The sequence below is a fragment of the Carcharodon carcharias genome, chromosome 20, assembly GCF_017639515.1.
Source record: "Carcharodon carcharias isolate sCarCar2 chromosome 20, sCarCar2.pri, whole genome shotgun sequence".
Taxonomy (NCBI): domain Eukaryota; kingdom Metazoa; phylum Chordata; class Chondrichthyes; order Lamniformes; family Lamnidae; genus Carcharodon; species Carcharodon carcharias.
The window spans coordinates 26,304,289-26,323,825 of NC_054486.1; the positions used below are offsets into that span (position 1 = coordinate 26,304,289).

At 40.5% G+C, this 19,537-nt stretch overlaps 1 protein-coding gene across 2 annotated transcripts in view; it reads left to right on the forward strand.

Moving 5' to 3' along the window:
* ivd (isovaleryl-CoA dehydrogenase) overlaps positions 1-19,537 on the forward strand; it is a 44,185-nt gene that overhangs the window by 9,981 nt on the left and 14,667 nt on the right. For both annotated transcript variants that reach the window (XM_041214959.1, XM_041214958.1), the window contains exons 3-4: positions 9,433-9,484; positions 18,896-19,065. In XM_041214959.1, coding sequence (XP_041070893.1) covers positions 9,433-9,484; positions 18,896-19,065 — 222 coding nt within the window. The remainder of the gene's footprint in view (positions 1-9,432; positions 9,485-18,895; positions 19,066-19,537) is intronic.

Consider the following 19,537-nt stretch of genomic DNA (forward strand, 5'->3'; position numbering starts at 1 on the left):
AGGCAATGTCAAGGTATATTCCCTTGAAGGGGAAAGTAAAGGACAAATAAATCCAGAGTGCCCTGGATGATGAGAGAGATAGAGGTGAAGATGAAAAGGAAGAGGTGTGTGTATGACAGAGGTCAGGTAGAAAATACAATAGAGATTCAGGCTGAATATAGAAGGACCAGAGGTGAAGTGAAGAAACTAATGAGTAAAGCAGGGAGAGAGCATGAGAAGAGACTGGCAGCTAACATAAAAGGGAATCCCAAGGTCTTCTATAAGCATATAAATAATAAAAGGGTGGTAAAAGAAAGATTAGGAACAAAAAAGGGGACTTGCATTTGGAGACTGGAGAAATAGTGGATGTATTGAACGAGTACTTTGCATCTGTCTTTACAAAGGAAGAAATGCTGCCCGGGCCAAGGTGAGAGAGGGAGTAACTGGTATACTAGAAGAATTTACAATTGAGAAGGAGGAGGTGTTAGAAAGGCAATCTTTACTTAAAATAGGTAAGGTACTAGGACCGGATGAGATGCATCCAAGGGTTCTGAAGGAATTGAGGGTGGAAATTGCCGAGGCACTAGTGATAATCTTCGAGTTTTCTTTAGACACAGGGGAGGTGCGAGAGGTGTGGAGAATTGTAAATGTTATGCTCTTGTTCAAAAAGGGATGCAACAATAAAGCTAGCAACTACAGACTAGTCAGTTTGATCTCAGTGGCAGGGAACCTTCTGGAAACTATAGCTCGGAATAAAATCAATAGTCACTTAGACAAGTGTAGGATAATTAAGGAAAGCCAGCATGGATTCATTAAGGGAAAATCATGTTTAACTGACTTGCTGGTGTTTTTTGAGGAGGTAACAGAGAAGGTTGATAAGGGAAACACTGTGGTGTATATGGATTTTCAAAAAGGATTTGATATAGTGCCAAGCAACAGGCTTGTGAACAAAATTCTAACTCCTGGAATAAAAGGGAAAGTAGTCACTTGGATAAGAAATTGGCTGAGTGACAGGAAACAGAGAGTAGTGATAAATGGTTGTTTTTCAGATTGGAGGAAGGTTCGTAGTGGAGTTTCCCAGGGATCAGTTTTGGGACCCTTACTCTTCCTGATATAGATAAGTGACCTAAACTGTGGTATGCAGAGCATGATTTCCAAATTTGCAGATGATACGGAGATTGGAATTGTTGTCAACTGTGATGAGGATAGTCTTGAACTTCAAAAGGACATAGATGTGTTGGTGAATTGAGCAGACAAGTGGCAGATGAAGTTCAATGCAGAGAAGTGTGAGGTGATTCATTTTGGCAGGAAGAATATGGTGAGACAGTATAAAATAAAGGGAGAGTCTCTAAAGGAGGTGCAGGAACAGAGGGACCTCAGTTTATACGTACATAGAAGATGGCAGGACATGTTAATAAAGAAATTAATATCTTAGGCTTTATTAATAGGGGCATTGAGTACAAGAGTAAGCAGGTCATGATGAACTTGTATAAAACACTAGTCAGGCCTCATCTGGAGTACTGCATCTGGTTCTGGGCACCATACTTGAGGAAGGATGTGAAGGCATTGGAGAGAGTGCAGAGGAGATTCACAAAAAGGATTCCAGGGACAAAGAACTGTAGCTATGAGGATAGATTGGAGAGGTTGGGACTCTTCCTGGAGAAAAGAAGGCTGAGAGGAGACTTGATAGAGGTATTCAAGCTCCTGAGGGGTAACCACTCAAGAGACCATCAAGAACTAGAGGGCACAGATTCAAAATAATTGGCAAAAGGAGTAAATATGAATTTTTTTTTCACCCAGAGTGTGGTTGGAGTCTTGAACGAACTTCCTGAAAGGGTGGTGGAGGCAGGTTCGATCGAGGTATTCAACGGGGAATTGAATTGCTACCTGAAAAGAGAGAATGTGTGGGAATAAGGCAGGGGAGTGGGCCTAGGTGGAATGTTCTTTGAGAGCCAGTACAGACTCGATGGGCTGAATGGCCTCCTGCACTGTAAAGATTTTGTGATTCTGTATAGACCTGTCATGATTTTGAATACCTCCATCAAATCTCCTCTCAACCTTTTCTTCTTCAAGGAGAACAATCCCAACTTCCCCAATCTATCTATGTAACCGAAGTTCCTTATTGCTATAACCATTCTCATGCTTTTTTTCTGCACCCCCTCTAATGCCTTCTTATCCTTCCTGAAGTTTGGCGCCCAACACTCCATTTAAAGCCAAACCAGCATTTAATGCAGGTTTAGCCTAACCTGCTTGTTTTTGTACTCCATGCCCCTATTGATTAAGCCCAGGATTCTGTATGCTTTATTAACCACTCTCTTAACCTGTCCTGCTACCTTCAGTGGTTTATGCTCCTTTTATTCTTTGATGGAATGTGGGTGTCTCTGGCAAAACCAGCATTTATTGCCACTTACTGTTGCCTTTGAACTGCGTGGCTTACTAGGCCATTTCAGAGAGCAGTTAAGAGTCAATCACATTGTTGTGGGTCTGGAGACCAGGTAAGGATGGCTTAAGTGAACCAGATGGGTTTTTACAACAATCGGTGATGGTTGTCATGATCACCATCACTGAGACTAGCTTTATATTCATAGTGACATTACCGCTACAGTACCACCTCCCCTTACGTACACGCAGGCCCCTCTGCTCCTGCACCCCCTCTAGAATTGTACCCTTTATTATTGCCTCTCTGCAGTTTTCCTATCAAGGTGAATCACTTCACACTTCTTTGCATTAATTTCACCTGATACTTGTCCGCCCAATCCACCAACCTGCTTATGTCCTTTTGAAGTTCTACACTCTTCTCCTCATGGTTCAGTGCTTCCAAATTTCGTGTAATCTGCAAATTTTTCCCTTACACAAAGGTCTAGGTCATTAATATATTATCAGGCAGAGCAGGTGTCCTAACACCCATCCCTGGGGATCTCCATGCCAGAAACCTTCCTCTGGTCCAAAATCAACCATTCACCACTACTCTTCATTTCCTGTCACTCAGCTGATTTTGTATCCATGTTGCTACTGTCCCTTTTATTCCATGAGCTCTAACTTTGCTCAAGCCTGTTGAATGGCACTTTATCAAATGCCTTTCGGAAGTCTATGTACACCACTTCAGCGCCATTGCCCTCATCAACCCTCTCTGTTACCTCTTCAAAAAAAACTCAAGCAAGTTAGTTAAGCACAATTTGCCCGTAACAAATCCATGCTGGCTTTCTTTAACAAACACACATCTGCCAAGTGACATTTGATTTTGTCCTGAATTATCGTTTCTAATAGCTTCCCCATCATTGAGGTTAATCTGACTGACCTGTAGTTGCTGGGCTTATCTTTACACCTTTTTGAACAAGAGTGTAACATTTGCAACTCTCCAGTCCTCTGGCACCACCATTGAGTCTAATGAAAATTAGAAAATTATGGCCTAGACTTCTTCAATTTCTGCTCTCACTTCCTTCAGTATCCTTGGATATGTCTCATCCGGTCCTGGTGCCTTATCAACTTTAAGTACAGGTAGCCTAAACAATCCCACCACCTTATCAATTTTAAATCTTTCAACGTGTCTGAATTACTTCCTCTTTCACCATGACCTGGGAAGCATCTTCTTCCTTGGTAAAGATTCATTTAATAGCTCTGCTATACCTCCTGCCTCCATGCATAAATCTCCGTTTTCATTCCTAATCGGCCCTGTTCCTCATATTACCACTCTTATTATTTATATGCCTATAGAAGACTTTTAGATTCCCTTTTATGTTAGTTACCAGTCTTTTCTCATACTCTCTCTTTGCTTCTTTTATTTGCTTTTTTAATTCCCTCGGAACCTTTTATATTTAGCCTGGTTCTCATTTGTATTATCTACCTGACATCCTGTACTTGAACTAGTTCTTCTTTAAAGGCAAACCTTTGTTCAGTTACAGCTTTGCCTGCTAATCTTTGATTCCAGTTTTTCTGAGCCAGATCCATTCTTACACAAATGTTGGGTTTTCCCCAAGTTCATTATTCATATTCTGGATTGCTCCTAGTCCTTTTCCATAGCCACCCTAAACCTTGTGATCCAATGATCGTTGTCCCATAAATGTTGCCCTACTGACACTTTAACCACTTGGCCCATCTCATTCCCATGAACCACGTCCAGCAATGTCTCCTTTCTCATTGGACTGGAAATATGCTGCTGTAGAAAATTTTCCTCAGCACACTCTAAGAACTCTTGCCCCTCTCTGTCCTTTACACTACTACTATCCCAGTCTGTATTTGGATAATTGAAGTCTGCAGCATAACTATTCTATAATTCTTGCACTTCTCGGGAACATCCTTCGAAATTTATTCCTCTACATTTTTCCCACTGGTGGCCTGTAGATTACACTGAGCAATGTATTGCACTTTTTTTTGTTCCTTAGCTCTAGCCAAATAGATTCTGTCCTTGAAACCTCTGGGACTTCCACTCTCTCAAGCACTTCAATATTCTCTTCAATCAAGGCTGCCACACCTTCTGTCCTTCCTTTTCTGTCTTTCCTGAACACCTTACATTCAGGAATAGTTAATACCCAGCCCTGCCCTTCTTTGAGCCAAGTCTCTGTCATCACCACAACATCATATTTCCATGTGGCTATCTGCATCTGCAACTCGCCAGTCTTACTTATCACACCTCGCGCATTCACATGCATGCGCTGTAACACTAATTTAGACTCCATTATTTTCCCCCTTATGCTGATCTCACCTAATACCTTATTACATCCTTCTCTAGTGCTATCTGTATCTCACAATATTCTTTGCACCTTGGTTTCCCTCTATAGTATTACCTCTTGGTTCCCACACCGCTGCCAAGTTAGTTTAAACTCTCCCCATAGCACTAGCAAATCACCCCGCAAGGAAATTGGTCCTGGCTCTGTTTAGGTGTAACCCGTCAGGCCTATACAGATCCCATCTCCCCCAAAACTGATCCCAATGTCCTAAGAATCTAAAGCCCTCTCTCCTGGACCATCTCTACAGCTATGCTTTCATTGCTCTATCCTATTTCTGTCCTCGTGTGTGGTACCTGGAGCAATCCAGAGATTGCTACTTTTAAGGCCCTGCTTGCTAATTTCCTACCTAGCTGCCTAAATTCTGACTGCAGGACCACATCCCTGTTTCTACCTATGTCGTTGGTACCAATGTGGACCATGATGGCTGACTGTTCATCCTTCCCCCTCAGGGTGCTCTGCAGCTGTTCAATGACATCCTTGACCCTGGAACAACATACCATCTTGGATTCAAGTCTGAGATCACAGAAACGCAAGTCTGTTTCTGCTTTAGTTCCTTCTGGAACTCTAGAACTGATGTTGACTTTCAAATTGTGAATCATTTTAAAAGTGCTGGACCATGCAGTGATTCCTGGTGTGGTTTTTGGCACGGTCATTGTGCTTGCAATGCTCTTGTGGAACTGTTCCCTTCAACACTTTTGAGAATTACCTGTCATTGCTTCAATATTTCTAAAGCTTTTAACAGCTTTGGTAGCAAGCTCTTCTAAACAAATTATTGTACAGCCTAAGGTCATTGCAATCAAGTTTCCTTTCTATTTGCTGTAATTAAAAATCTGCTGTAATGAAAAGCTTATCTTCTGACTCTTTTTCCATTAATTAAGTGATTCTCCAGGGTTCCGTGTTCTCCCCCTCCCTTCCTATCATTAACGGTCTGCTCTCATCTTCCAAATCTATCCATGTTTTGCTGATGATTGCATTATACATTCAGCAGCTTCCTTCAGATTATACAGTCCCTTAGCACTCAATATATTCTACACTTGCAATGCAGTGTCTGAATCCCTACACCTTGATCTCTGATATCCCTCATATAGCATCTTTGCATTACTTCCACGTCTAACAAACTGCTACCATTTCTTAACCTTAGGTCAACCCTTTTCTGTCTGTTTATATCCTGATCTCACTGTCACCTCTGTTCCCAAACCAAACACACATTTCATCCATTGTGAAAGCCAATTCCCAAGAAAACTGATTTCCCCTTTTTTGCCAAACATTGGTTTTCCCCTCAAAAGCTCTTAAACCATGCAAGATGTGAATGTTGCTCCTGTATTTGGTTAGACTCTTCTCTCACTCCTAAACAGAATACTTGAAAAGATCTTTCATCGTATATGCAATCCTGATCTCTCTTCTATACGAGCATATGAATTAGGAGCAGAAGTAGGCCACCCGGTCCCTCGAGTCTGTCCAGCCATTCAATAAGATCATGGCTGATCTGAATGTAACCTCAACCTCACATTCCTGCCTAGTCCCGATAATCTTTCACCTCCTTGTTAGTCAAGAATCTATCTAGCTCAGCCTTAAAAATATTCAAAGACTCTGCTTCCACTGCCTTTTGAGGAAGAGAGTTCCAAAGACTCCTTCAGGGAGCTGTGGACATGCACTCCAAGGCCTGTCACTCTGCTCAATATTCTCCCACTTATTGAGTATTCCCTTGCTTTGTTTGCCCTCCCCAAATGCATTACCTCTCACTTTTCTGGATTGAATTCCATTTGCCACTTTTCCACCCACTTAACCAAACCACTGTTGTAATTCTGGAGACAGCAGCCATCCTCTTCACTATCAACTACGTAGCAAATTGTTGTGTCATCTGCAAATTTCCCAGTCATGCCTCCCACCTTTAAGTCCAAATCATTAATATATACAACAAACAGCAAAGACCTGTGGAATGCCAATGGAAACTGCTTTCCATTTGCAAAAACATCCATCGACCATTACCGTTTGTTTCCTGTCGCTGAGCCAATTTTGGATCCAACTCAACACCTTCCCCTGTATCCCATGGGATCTCACTTTTCTAACCAGTCTGCCATGTGGGACCTTGTCCAGTGCTTTACTAAAATCCACTTTAGTCAACATCCACTGCACTACCCTCATCAATCCTCCTTGTTGCTTCCTCAAAAAATTTGATTTAAGTTAGTGAGACATGACCTTCCCCTAACAAAACCACGCTGACTATCCCTGATCAATCTATTCCTTTCTAAGTGACAGTTTATCCTGTCTCTCACAATTGATTCCAATAATTTGCCCACCACTGAAGTCAGACTGACCAGCCTATAATTTTCTGTCCTATCCCTCGCACCCTTTTTAATTATTGGTACAGTGTTCGCTCGTCCAATCCTCTGGTACCTCACCTGTATCGAGTGAAGATTGGAAAATGATTCTCAGAGTATCCACAATTTCCTCCCTGGCTTCCTTTAACAACCTGAGATACAAATCATCCGGCCCTAGCGATTTATCCACCTTCAAGGATGCCAGGCCCTCAAGTACTTCCTCTCTCATTATGCTTATTGTATCTAGTATTTCACACTCCGCCTCCTTAACTAGAATGTCTGCATCATCCCTCTCCTTAGTGAAGACAGAGACAAAGTACTCATTGAGAACCCTACCCACATCTTCAGCATCAACATACAAGTTACTGTGTACATCTCTGATAGGCCCTACCCTTTCCTTAGTTATTCTCTTGTTGGTAACGCATTGGTAAAGAATCTTTGGGTTTTCTTTGATTTTATCTGCCAATATTTTTATATCCTCCCTTTGCTTTTCCTAATTTTTTTTTTTTGCTTCACCCCAATAGTTTCTATACCCCATCAAGGCATTCTACAGTGTTAAGTTTTTGTGACTGTCATAAGCTTTCTTTTTCTGTTTTATCTTACCGTGTATGCTTCTGGATAACCAGATTTGGCAGTACTACCCTTTTTCTCTCTGGGGACATGTCCACACTGTGCCAGTAGAATCTCACTTTTGAATACCTCCCACTGATTTGACACTCTTTTCTCTTCTAGTAGCTATATGCAGTACACTTTTGCCAGCTCACCCTTCAGCTTTGTAAAATCTGTCTTCCCTAATTTAGAACTTTCACCCCTGTTCCACCTTTGTCTTTTTCCATAATTATGCTAAATTTAACTATTATGGTCACTATCTCCAAAATGGTCCCCCCACTGCTACTTCATCCACTTGCCCAGCTTCATTTCCTAAGCTTAAATCTAGAATTGTGCCCCCTTTTGAGGGGCTTGTTAGGTGCTGGCTCAAAAAGTTCTCTTGAATGCAGTTCAAGAATTTTGTGCCCTTCACACTGCTCGTATCTCAATTAATAATTAGGGTAGTTGAAGTCTCCAACTATTACTGCATTATTGCTTTTACACTCAGAAATTTGCCTACATGTTTGCTCTTCTAACTCCCGTCCACTATTTGGGGGCCTATAGTGATGTGACTGTAGTTTTTTTATTTCTGAGCTCAACTCATATGGCCTCATTTGATGCTTAATTTAGTATATCATCCCTCCTCACAGATGTAATTATTTCTTTAACTAATAATGTTACAACCCCACTTTTTTATCCCCCTCTCTATCCTGCCTGAAAACTCTATATCCAGGGATGTTAAGCTGCCATTTTTGCCCCTCTTTTAGCTAAGTTTTCGTTATAGCAATGTTATCATGCTGCTGTGTATCTATCATGCCCTCAGCTCATTGGATTTATTTACTCTGCTCCTTGTATTTACATGTACATCTTTTAACACTGCCAAATTCCTGTGCTGTACACTTTTTAACCTGAGCTGCTTCTGTCTTTCAGAGTCACTCACTAATTTGCCACCTCCCATTCCCTGCTCTGAATTTGCCCTCAGGGTCCCAGCCCCCTGCCAATCTAGTTTAAACCCCCCACAACAGCCCTAGCAAATCTCCCTGCAAAGATTTTCGTCCCAGTCCTGTTCAGGTGTAGACCATCCGGCTTGTATATGTCCTACCTTTCCTAGAACCATCCCAATGCCTCAGAAATCTGATGCTCTCCTATATCAGCTTTCTAGCCCATGCGTTTAATTGCTCAATTCTCCAATTTCTATATTCTTCTCCTCTATCCTGTTTTACTAAAGTATTCTTCTCTCATTGCTCCCCTGTTTATGGAGGCACCATTTTCTTTCTTCTGTTTTATGGAGGCAGTGGTGCTCTTGCATCAATTCAAGGAGTTGCTTGTCCTCATTCGCCTCCTTTTCCTGGAAGTGCTTTTCTCTTTTTCCCCGTGCCTAGCCCATACCCTCCCACCCCCCTGCCGCAACAATTTCACAAAGGAGCTTTTCTCCAAGTATCCTGTCTCATTTTTTCTCAACTACTTAATTAAACTGCATTCTGTACCTCACCCTGGACCATCTGTTATTTTGTACATAAACTATCTGGAACTCAGTAAAAGCCTTTAACTCCTACCTTTCCATTATCCTGTATATAAATTGTTTGATTATCTATTATTAAGTTGCAACTTATTCATCATTACTCAACAATTGATAATATGGTGTGATGTGACTGGTACATTTTGAATTTGTGTGTTGCGGAATTTCTTGTGCAAATCCCACGTGTACGCATCCTCTACAAGAGTGATTTATGCACCAGTGTTCAACACAGTTTGGATTTGTTGGTAAACTCTTCCATTGACTTAATTTACTGCTATGTTGCCTCTTTGGTGTTTAGGAGTTCTGGAAGCAGCTTGGTGATCTTGGAGTTCTAGGGATCACTGCACCTGGTGAGTTTTGGTAGCCTCAACTTCCATCTGCTTTGCCTTCCATACCAGTAATTTTAACAATCAGATAATGGTCGCATGCTCACGGGATCTGGGATGGCGCAGGAAGGTGGAGTTGAAGTAGAAGATCAGCCATGATCTTGTTGAATGATGGAGCAGGGTCAAGGGGCCAAATAATCTATTCCAGCTTCTATTTTTGAAGTTATGACATCTAGGCTTGCACTATTTACAGAAAAGATGCCAACTTTTTATTCTTTCATGGAATGTGAGCATCGCTGGCATCCAACATTCATTGTCTTTGCATGAAGGACTACTTGAATGAAGGACTGGAAAACTGCCAGCGACGGTGCAACTGCACCCCCTTATTTTAAATCATTATTAGTTCTTGGGACCTAGTCAATGCTGGCAAGGCCAACATTTATTGTCCATCCCTACTTTTACCATGGAAATGAGATATTGGGCCTTCTTCTTGAACCAATCGTGGTTTGATTCAACTGAGTGGCTTGTTGGAGCACTTCAGAGGGCAGTTAAGAATCAGCACATTGGCGTGTGACTGGAGTCATATAGAGTGAAAACTGGGTAAAGACTCTATATCCCTTCCCTAAAGGAAATCCATTAATCTGATGGGTTTTTGCAATAACCCTATAACTTCATGTCACAGTTTTAATTCCAGAATTTTTGAAACCAAATTTAAATGCTCGGACTGCCATGGTAGAATTTAAACTCGTGATCCCTGCATTATGACTATAATAGTGCCACACATCACTTCATGCCTTCAAAACAAGAGGAAAAATCTTACTGTTAAATAGGTGACATCACAGTCATGTAATGCTGAGTAGGAGGGCAGAGATCTTCTGCTTGTGATGTCCCCACATAATATCAAATGCCCCCCACCACCCTAACCCCTGGGATTTTGTAGCAAATCATTGGGTGTGACCGACTTTGTACTGCTTTAGGGACTTCATGCAGAGAACAGTGTAAAACTCTAGAATGAGTGTGTATATTGGGCTGATGTGATGAAGATATTTAGCAGATGTAGATTAATGTTTGCTTTTTAAATTAAGATGTAGTAGTGGTGTCTATCTTGCATGTTATTGCAGTAACTTTGAAGAAATAGCACCTTTCAGGTCCTTGCAATATCCCAAAGCACTTCAGTGCCACTGTAATACTTTGGAATTTACAAATATAAGTTTCTACAACCAGCAAATAAGATATATGACTAGATAATCTGTTCATAATGATGGCTGAGGGATTAAATATTGACCAGGATAGTAGAGGAGGACACATCCCCTGCTTGTCTTCAAAATATTGCCATGGAATCTTTTATATCCACCTGAAAAGGTTTAATTTCTCAGTCACCAGCATGAACTGGTTGGGCAGATGGCCTGTTTCTGTATTTTACATCCTATTTTATCCAAAAGATGGCATTTCTGAGAATACAGTAATCCCTCAGTACTGCATAGGAGTGTGTATTATGACACACGAGTTGGTAAAGGTTGTGTTATAACAGTTGTGGGCTCTTGGCAGGATAATATTTGTAATTCCTTTATCGGTTTGGAATTGGTAAATTTTAAGGTTATGAGTTTGAGAAGCACTTGAATTCATGAGTTGGTGAGGTTTTTTAGAAGTGGTGAGACTGCAAGATGACTTTGGCAATTGCTATGACTTGTCTGGGAGTAGAGGATATAACTCTGATTGGGTTGCAAAAAATAACCAAGAGTAATTTAACAGAGTTGGCAGATAAGTTAAAATTGGGGGCTAGGAAATCAGATATAATTAAAGGTATAGCACAGCATCTATAGTTGGAAGTGATATCTGACACTGGTGAGTCACAACTGGAGGCAGTGAGACTTCAGTTTGAAATTAAGAAGCTTGAATTTGAACAAGCAAAGGAAAGAGAAATGGCATTTAAAAGAGAGTAAGCAGAAAGGCAGGAGAAATAAAGGGAACTGGAATTTCAAAAAAGAGAGAGAAAGAGAACACCTGCTTAAAAGGCTGGAAGTTAAAAAAAGAGATCTCTGATTCTGAGGAGAGTTCAGATAATGAAAAAACCTTTAACCTAAAACCCAGTAGGGAGGTGTTTAGATTTGTGCAAGCTGTCTCAAAGTTTGAGGAAAAAGATGTTGAAACATTCTTTATTTCATTTGAGAAGATAGCTAAACAGATGAAATGGCCACCAGAGTACTGGATTTTATTATTACAGTCTAAGTTGCTAAGTTTCGCTGTTTGAAGAGGTATCATTGAATTATGATGTGGTGAAAAAGGCTATTTTGAGTGCATATGAATTGGTTCCTGAAGCATACAGGCAGAAATTTAAGAATATGAGAAAACAGCCTTGGCAAACTTATATTGAGTTTGAAGACGTAAAACAAATTTTGACCAGTGGATAAGGGCATTTATAATAGAGACAATGTATGCAGCTCTTAGGGAAGTAATTCTTTTGGAAGAATTTAAGGACTCAGTCCCTTTGGTAGTGAGAACTCATGTGGAGAAACAGAGGGTTCAAACTGTAAGACAAGCAGCAGAGATGGCTGATGATTATGAGTTAGTTCAGAGAGCTAAACCTTCTTTTCGTCACCCTTTCAAATCAGAAAAGGATAGAAAGGGGGAAGGTGAAAGGAAAGTAGGTAGTCAGGGAAGAGGAGGAGTATCTGGGAATTCCCAGAAAGTTTTTCTCAGAATAAAAATGAAGATGCTGAGGGTAGGAGTGACATTTGAAAATTGAGGTGTTTTCATTGTAACAAAGTGGGGCACACAAAGTCAGTGGGCTGAATTTTTCCATCGGCGAGCAGGGGGCGGGGCCCGCTTGCCGATGCGTAAAATGACGCGGGATAATGTCGGGGGAAACCCCCGACATCACCCCACCCCATGTAAATTTTCAGGAAGGTGGGCCCGCAGCAAAATCAGCTGTGGGCCTGCCGACCTGTCAATGGCCAATTGAGGCCATTGACAGGATCATTTAAATAATTTATGGTTGGCGGGCAGGCCAGGAGCCCCGGCGGGGAATAGAAAAACATGAAACCTCATCCACCGGCAGGATGAGGTTTCATGCAGGGATTTAAAAAGTTTAATAAAGTTTTAGTGTAATTTATGAACACGTCCCATCTCATGTGACATTCTCACGTGAGGGGGACATGTTAAGGATTTTTTTTTTCTATTTTTAATGTTTTTAAAACTGTCAGCGATCTCCCTGAGGCAGCACTTAGCCTCAGGGAGATGTGCGCTCTTTTTTGCGTATGCGCGAAAGAGCGCACTTTCGCTTTTGGGGAATTCTCTCTCCCCGCCGCCCGCACAGGAAGTGCATAGTGCTTACCGCCGGACATCACGCTGGGCGGGCCTTAATTGGCCTGCCCACGTAAAATGGCAGTGGGGCCCGCTTCTCCGACGGGGATTGGCTCCCTGCCCGCCAGAGATTGGGTTGGGCCTGCCCTCCCGACAGGCAGAAAATTCTGCCCCTTGTGTTGGAAATCACTGAGAGAATCTGTTGGAATTATTGGGGTACTGAAAAGTTCTGGAAGTAAAAGTACTGAGAGTTCTGAGGTTCAGGCACAGGTAAAACCAGTGGTTTGTATACAGGTAAAACAGGGAGAACTAGTGATAGTAAAGAAATGGGAATGTGTTCACAATTTACCAAAGAAAATTCTGAGGAGCAGGTTGCAGAAATATTTAACGACTTTGTGTGAAGGGAAAGTCTTTCCATGAGTACACGGTGGAGTAAGTAAAGATGTTAAAATTTTAAGAGACACAGGGACTTGTCAATCTTAAGTGTTGTGGGATAATGATATTTGTTGTTCAGAGGGAGTATTGCAGGAGCAAGTGATAAAAAGTGGGGTTCATGGAGATGCTAAATCTATCCCATGGTGGAAGGTAAATTTAAAGAGCAAATGGAGAATAGGTGAAGTTATTGTTGGAATAGCGGAAAAGTTGCCCATTGCAGGAGTTCAATTTATTCTGGGTAATGATATAGCTGGATCACAAATATGGGTGATACCTAAGGTAGTTGAGCAGCCTGTAGAAGTGTTTTCAACAGAGATGTTACAGAAAGAGCACCCTGAATTGTTTCCAGATTGTGGGGTAACGAGGTCACAGGCACACAGGTTGAAACAAAAACAAGAAAGGCAGAATGTTCAAAGGCAAGAAGAAGGTGTCAAAATCCAGTTAGCTGGCACTGTGTTTGATAACATTGTTCAGGAAGAAAGACTAGCGTACAATTCAGCTGAAGTGTTTAACTCCAGGAGGTTAGTGGAGTTACAGAAAAATAATTTGCAATTAGAACAGTTATATCAGAAAGCTTATTCAGAAACAGAAGCAAAATGTATTCCAGAATGTTATTACCTTAAGGGAGATATTTTAATGAGAAAATGGATCGTGTCTCAGCAAATGAAGCTGGAGCAAGATGCATCAGATTGTTATCCTATTCGGGTACAGAAATGAGATTCTGAGGATTGCTCGTGAAATTCCAATGGGAGTACATTTAGGAATTAGGAAAACACAAAAAAAGAGGTTTTTTTTGGCCAGGATTACATAGGGATGTTGTCAAATTCTGTAGAGCCTATCATACATGTCAAGTACCAGGGAAAACCACAGGCAGTGTTAAGTCAGCAACTTTAATCCCAATATCAGCATTTGAAGAACCTTTTACTAAGGTCATGGTTAATTGCATAGGACCCCTCCCTAAGACTTAAAGTGGTAATCGATACTTACTGACAATAATAGATTTGTCTACCAGGTTTCCTGAAGCAACACCTTTAATAAATATTACAACTAATGTTGTGGAGGAGTTAATTAAATTTTTTTTACAAGATATGGTTTACCTAAGAAAATACAATCAGATCAGGGGTCAAATTTCATGTCACAGCTGTTTAAGGAAGTAATGAATAGTTTGGGGATAAAACAGTTTAAGCCAACAGCTTATCATCCAGAGTCACAAGAACCTTTGGAAAGATGGCATCAAACTTTAAAAACTATGATGAGAACGTACTATCAGGATTATCCACAGGATTGAGATACAGGAATTCCATTCTTGTTATTTGCTATTAGAGACTCTCCTAATGCATTGACTGGTTTTAGCCCCATTGAACTAGTTTATGGTCATGAGATAAGGGGACCACTGAAATTAATTCATGAGAAATTGGTTGGACAAAATTCAGAAACTATTCTCTTGGATTACATATGAAATTTCAGGGAAAGATTGAACAGAGCATGTGAGTTGGCTAGGGAACATTTAAAGATATCACAGCAAGTGTGAAGGCAGACTTTGTTTGTTACCAGTACTAGGTGATTCATTAAATGCAAGGTTTAATGTGCCTTACAGGATTGAAAAGAAATTGAATGAAGTAAATTATTTAATAAATAAGAAGAAGGAAGCAGAGGGTGTATCATGTAAAAATACTTTGACAGGGAAGAGGAACAAAAAGAGGTATTAGTGATGGTGAATGATGAGAAACAGGTAGAAGTGCAGGACTCTGAAATTGATTTTTCTCTAATCAAATTGGATTATGAGGGGGTGCTTGAAAATTTAAATGAAATATTGAGTTACCTTCCAAGCAAGTGTCAAAGTGATTTGGAAAAGCTATTGCAGTCACACAAACCTATATGTGGAAATAAATTGGGAAAGACACATTTAGCTATACATGATGTCTCTGTACAGGTTTCATCTTCAATAAGGCAACATCCTTATAGATTAAATGTGGCAAAGTTATCACAAACAGAAATTTATTTTATGCTTCAAAATGATATAATTGAGTCTAGTTGCAATAACTGGAGTTCGCCTATTGTGCTAGTACCGAAACCGGATGGAACACAAAGGCTGTGTGTGGACTATTGAAAGGTGAATGTGGTGACAAAAGCAGATTCATATCCTATACCATGGTTGGGAGATTGCGTTGAGAAAGTGGGATAATTGAAATTTATCACAAAGATTGACTTGCTAAAAGGATATTGGCAGGTAGCGTTGTCGGAGAGAGCAAAGGAGATATCGGCTTTTGTAATGTAAAATGGGCTATATCAGTTTAAAGTCATGCCATTTGGCATAAAGAATGCACCTGTGACATTTCCAAGATTGACAAGAAAAGTAATTGCAGGTCTAAGCAATTGTGCTGTTTATATTGATGATCTAATAGTTTTCAGTCCTACTTGGAAAGAGCATTTACAGCATCTGGAAGAATTATTTTCTTGATTACAAGAAGCTAATTTGGTGATGAACTTGGCCATACCATTGGACACGGTAAGGTGGCTCCAAGAGATGCGAAAGTCAAGGCTATCATGGATTTCCCAGTTCCTACAACAAAACGAAAAGTTTTGAGATTTCTGGGCATGAGTGGGTTATACCGGAAATTTGTACCTAATTTTAGCTAAGTGGTTGCTTCACTGTCTGAACTATGAAAAAAGAACAAGAAGTTTCAATGGGCACAGGAGTGTCAGAAATCATTTGATAGTTTGAAAACTGTATTAACTACGACACCAGTTTTGCCAGGACCCAATTATGCCAGGCAATTCAAGTTTGCTGTTGACACAAGCGAAATAGGCATTGGGGCTGTACTGTTACAAGAAGATGACACTGGAATCAAAAAGCCGATAGGATATTTTTCACAGAGAACAGAGAAGCTATCCAATGATCGAAAAAGAGACCTTGGATTTGGTGTTAGCGTTGCAGCATTTTGAAATTTATGTTGCCAACAATTCATCAAAAACAATTTACACAGATCACAATCCTTTGAAGTTTTTGGACAAATTTCAGTATAAAAGTGCAAGACTTTTCAAGTGGAGTCTGTTATTACAACCATTTAATCTATGGATTATACATGTTGCTGGCAGAGAAAATCTGTTCGTAAAAGCATTATTAAGAGTTTGAAGCTTAAAGGAAAATTGGACATTTAAAAAAAAACCTGGACATTGAACTGGAGTGATTTCTGTTGATACCAAGGACTTGTGTGTGTGTATATATATATATATATATATATATATATATATAGCTATGTTAAAAAAAAATAGGTGGGAAAGTAAGTTGCAATGAAGAAATAAGAAATTTACAAATGGAAATGGACAGGTTAGGTGAATAGACCAAAATTTGGCAGATGGATTTTAACATGGATAAGTGTGAAGTTATCCATTTTGGTCAGAAGAATTAAAAAGGTGACTTATTTAAATGGAGGGAAACTTCAGAATGCTTCAGTGCAGAGGGGTCTGGGTATCCTCATGTATGAATTGCTGAAAGCTAGTGTGCAGGTACAGCAAGTAATAAGGAAGGCACATGGAATTTTGGCACTTATTGCTAAAGGAATAGAGTATAAAAATAGGGAACTGTTGTTGCAACTGTACAAGGCATTGGTGAGACCGCACCTGGAGTACTGTGCACAGTTTTGATCCCCTTACTTGAGGAAGGATGTAGTTGCACTGGAGGCGGTTCAGAGGAGGTTCATTAGATTGATTCCAGAGATGTGGGTCTTTTCTTATGAGGAGAGATTGAGCAGTTTAGGCCTACTTGAGCTATATAAGATGCTAAAGGGGATAGACAAAGTAGACGTGGAGTGGTTGTTTTCCCTTGTGGGGCATTCTAGAACCAGAGGCCATAGTTTAAAGCTAAGGGGTGGTAGATTTAAATCAGAGATGAGGAGGAATTACTTATCTCAAAGGGCCATGAATCTGTGGAATTCACTACCTCAGAGTGCAGTGGATGCCGGGACGCTGAATAAATTTAAGGAGGAGATCGACAGATTTTTAATTAGTAATTGGTTGAAAGGTTATGGGGAGAGGGCGGGAAATTGGAGTTGAGGCCGAAGTGAGATCAGCCACAATCATAATGAATGGTGGGGCAGGCTCGAGGGGCTGAATTGCCTACTCCTGCTCCTAGTTCTTATGTTCTTATGTTAATGCATGCATCTGATAGTGTGAGATGTTTTATTAAAAAATGAAGCCGTCTTTTAGAATTATGACGGTTCATTTTCGATAGGGAGCGGGATGTCGTGAAGATATTATTGTATATAATGTTATTGGGAATTATTTTAAATTAGACTTGTAGTAGGGTCCGTGTCTGTGGGTGTGAGTGTTGTGTCTTAATTGGATTAAAGCCAGCTAGTCTTTGATGTATAGTAGTTTTAAGATGTTAAACAGTAAGGTAGAGGGTACATTTGCATTTTGATGAATAAACCATTCATAGACTGGAGGTGAAATATTGCACCTATCTAGGAGACACCAAGATGTTTATATTACTAATAAAATTGGTACTATGAAAAGGGTTAGAAGAGGTGGAGTTCAAAGGGCCTGGTGATACAACGAGAATTTGCATTCAAAGGGAAGGCTAGGTATATACAGAAAAGAGTTTGCGTATGTAGGTCAGAGGCATGTAAGATCTAAGCCATCTGTAAGCCTGCAACGGTGCAAAGGAACCTCATTTTGAATTCATAAGATAAAATGTGCTTTGCCTGGTGTCTGTTTAAGTCTATGGGTTATTGTTGCCTTGGTGAAGGTTTACCCAAGAGTGATTAATTTGGGGATTTGTTTAAAAGTTATTATGGTAGTAATTTGTAGACATGTGTATGTGTTTAATTTCCCGAGCTGCATCTCAAACATACCAATTGAAAATATAGGTTATAACAGTCATTTAAAGTTTCTCTCAGCCTTTACTAACTGCTGTGTCAGTATGGATTTACATCCTCAAGTCCTGTGGTGCAACTTGAATCTATAATCTTCTGACCTTTGGGTGAGAATTCCACCATGGAGCTATGACTGGTACTTATAAATAGTATTTTCATGCCCATAAACACAATGCATTTAGTGCATCTTTGGACATGTAGTGTGTGCAAATTAGTGACTGCATGTGATTTGCTAGTGTGTATATTGATGATGCAACAGTGTGCTATGTTGTCATGTTAGTGTGTTTTATACGAATGTATGGGTGTTTGTGTATTGAGCTGGCCTGTGGCATGCAGGAGGGACTCTGCATTTTGCAATTGTTTGAATGTTTACTGAATAGATGGGACTTCAGTGTGTGTAGTTTGGTATTTGTATTATGCAGAAGGACGCATTGTGTTTTCAGCATGGTTACTGTGGAAAGTCCTTGAATATCTGATGATGTGGGTACTTTTCTAGCTGCATAGAATTTACAATACAGAAACAGAGCTTATAGCCCAACTGATCTATGCTGTTGTTTGTGCTCCACATGAGTCTCTGCACACCTTTTCTCATCTCGTCCTATCAGTCCTTTCTCCCTCTCGTACTTAACAAGCTTCCTCTTAAATACATTTATGCTATTTATCTCAACCACTTCAATGCGGTAGCAAGTTTCACATTCTCACCAGTAATGTGTGCAATTACAATGTTTGTCCCGGCTGGATGATGCAGTGTTTTCAGGATTTTGTTACTATTGTGGTGAGTTTAATCATCTTGTTCAGCTAGCTCTGTGGTACTTTACAGCGGAGTATGGAGGGGCAGGAGGTGGATACCTGGATCACGTCCTTGTTATGGAGGAAATAAGCCGTGCATCTGCTGCCATCGGCCTCAGTTACGGAGCTCATTCCAACCTGTGCATCAATCAGCTGGTGAGGAATGGGAACGAAGAACAGAAGAATAAATACTTACCAAAGGTATGGCACCAAATAGCGCATTCCAGTCATGCTTAAGCTGAATTATTGGATCTGTCAAATAGCTGTGGATTCCTTGCTCACAGGCCATCTTTCATTAGCTAAAGGAAACTTCAGAGAGGTATCCAAGAGAGAATTTCCAGTGCCTTTTAATCCCATATTCAGCATCCAGTTATGGTATAGATACCAAGCCCAGGCAAGTGCCTATATAGCAGCATTAGCAGCTAACAGATCTGAATTGCATTGCCAGCTATACAGTGTGTTCTGTCAACTGATAAAATAGCTCTGCTTGGCTTATACATATCATAACAAGGCTAGAGATTTAGGAGCATAAGGCTGCCTCTGAGCTGTGGCCTCACACCTTCATATTGCCTTCATCGCCTGACTTGTGCTCCTGCTTTTGCACAGTGTGCACTGTAAACAGTGTGTACTTTCCACCAGCACTGAGGCGATAATATAACTGGCTCAAAGTTTG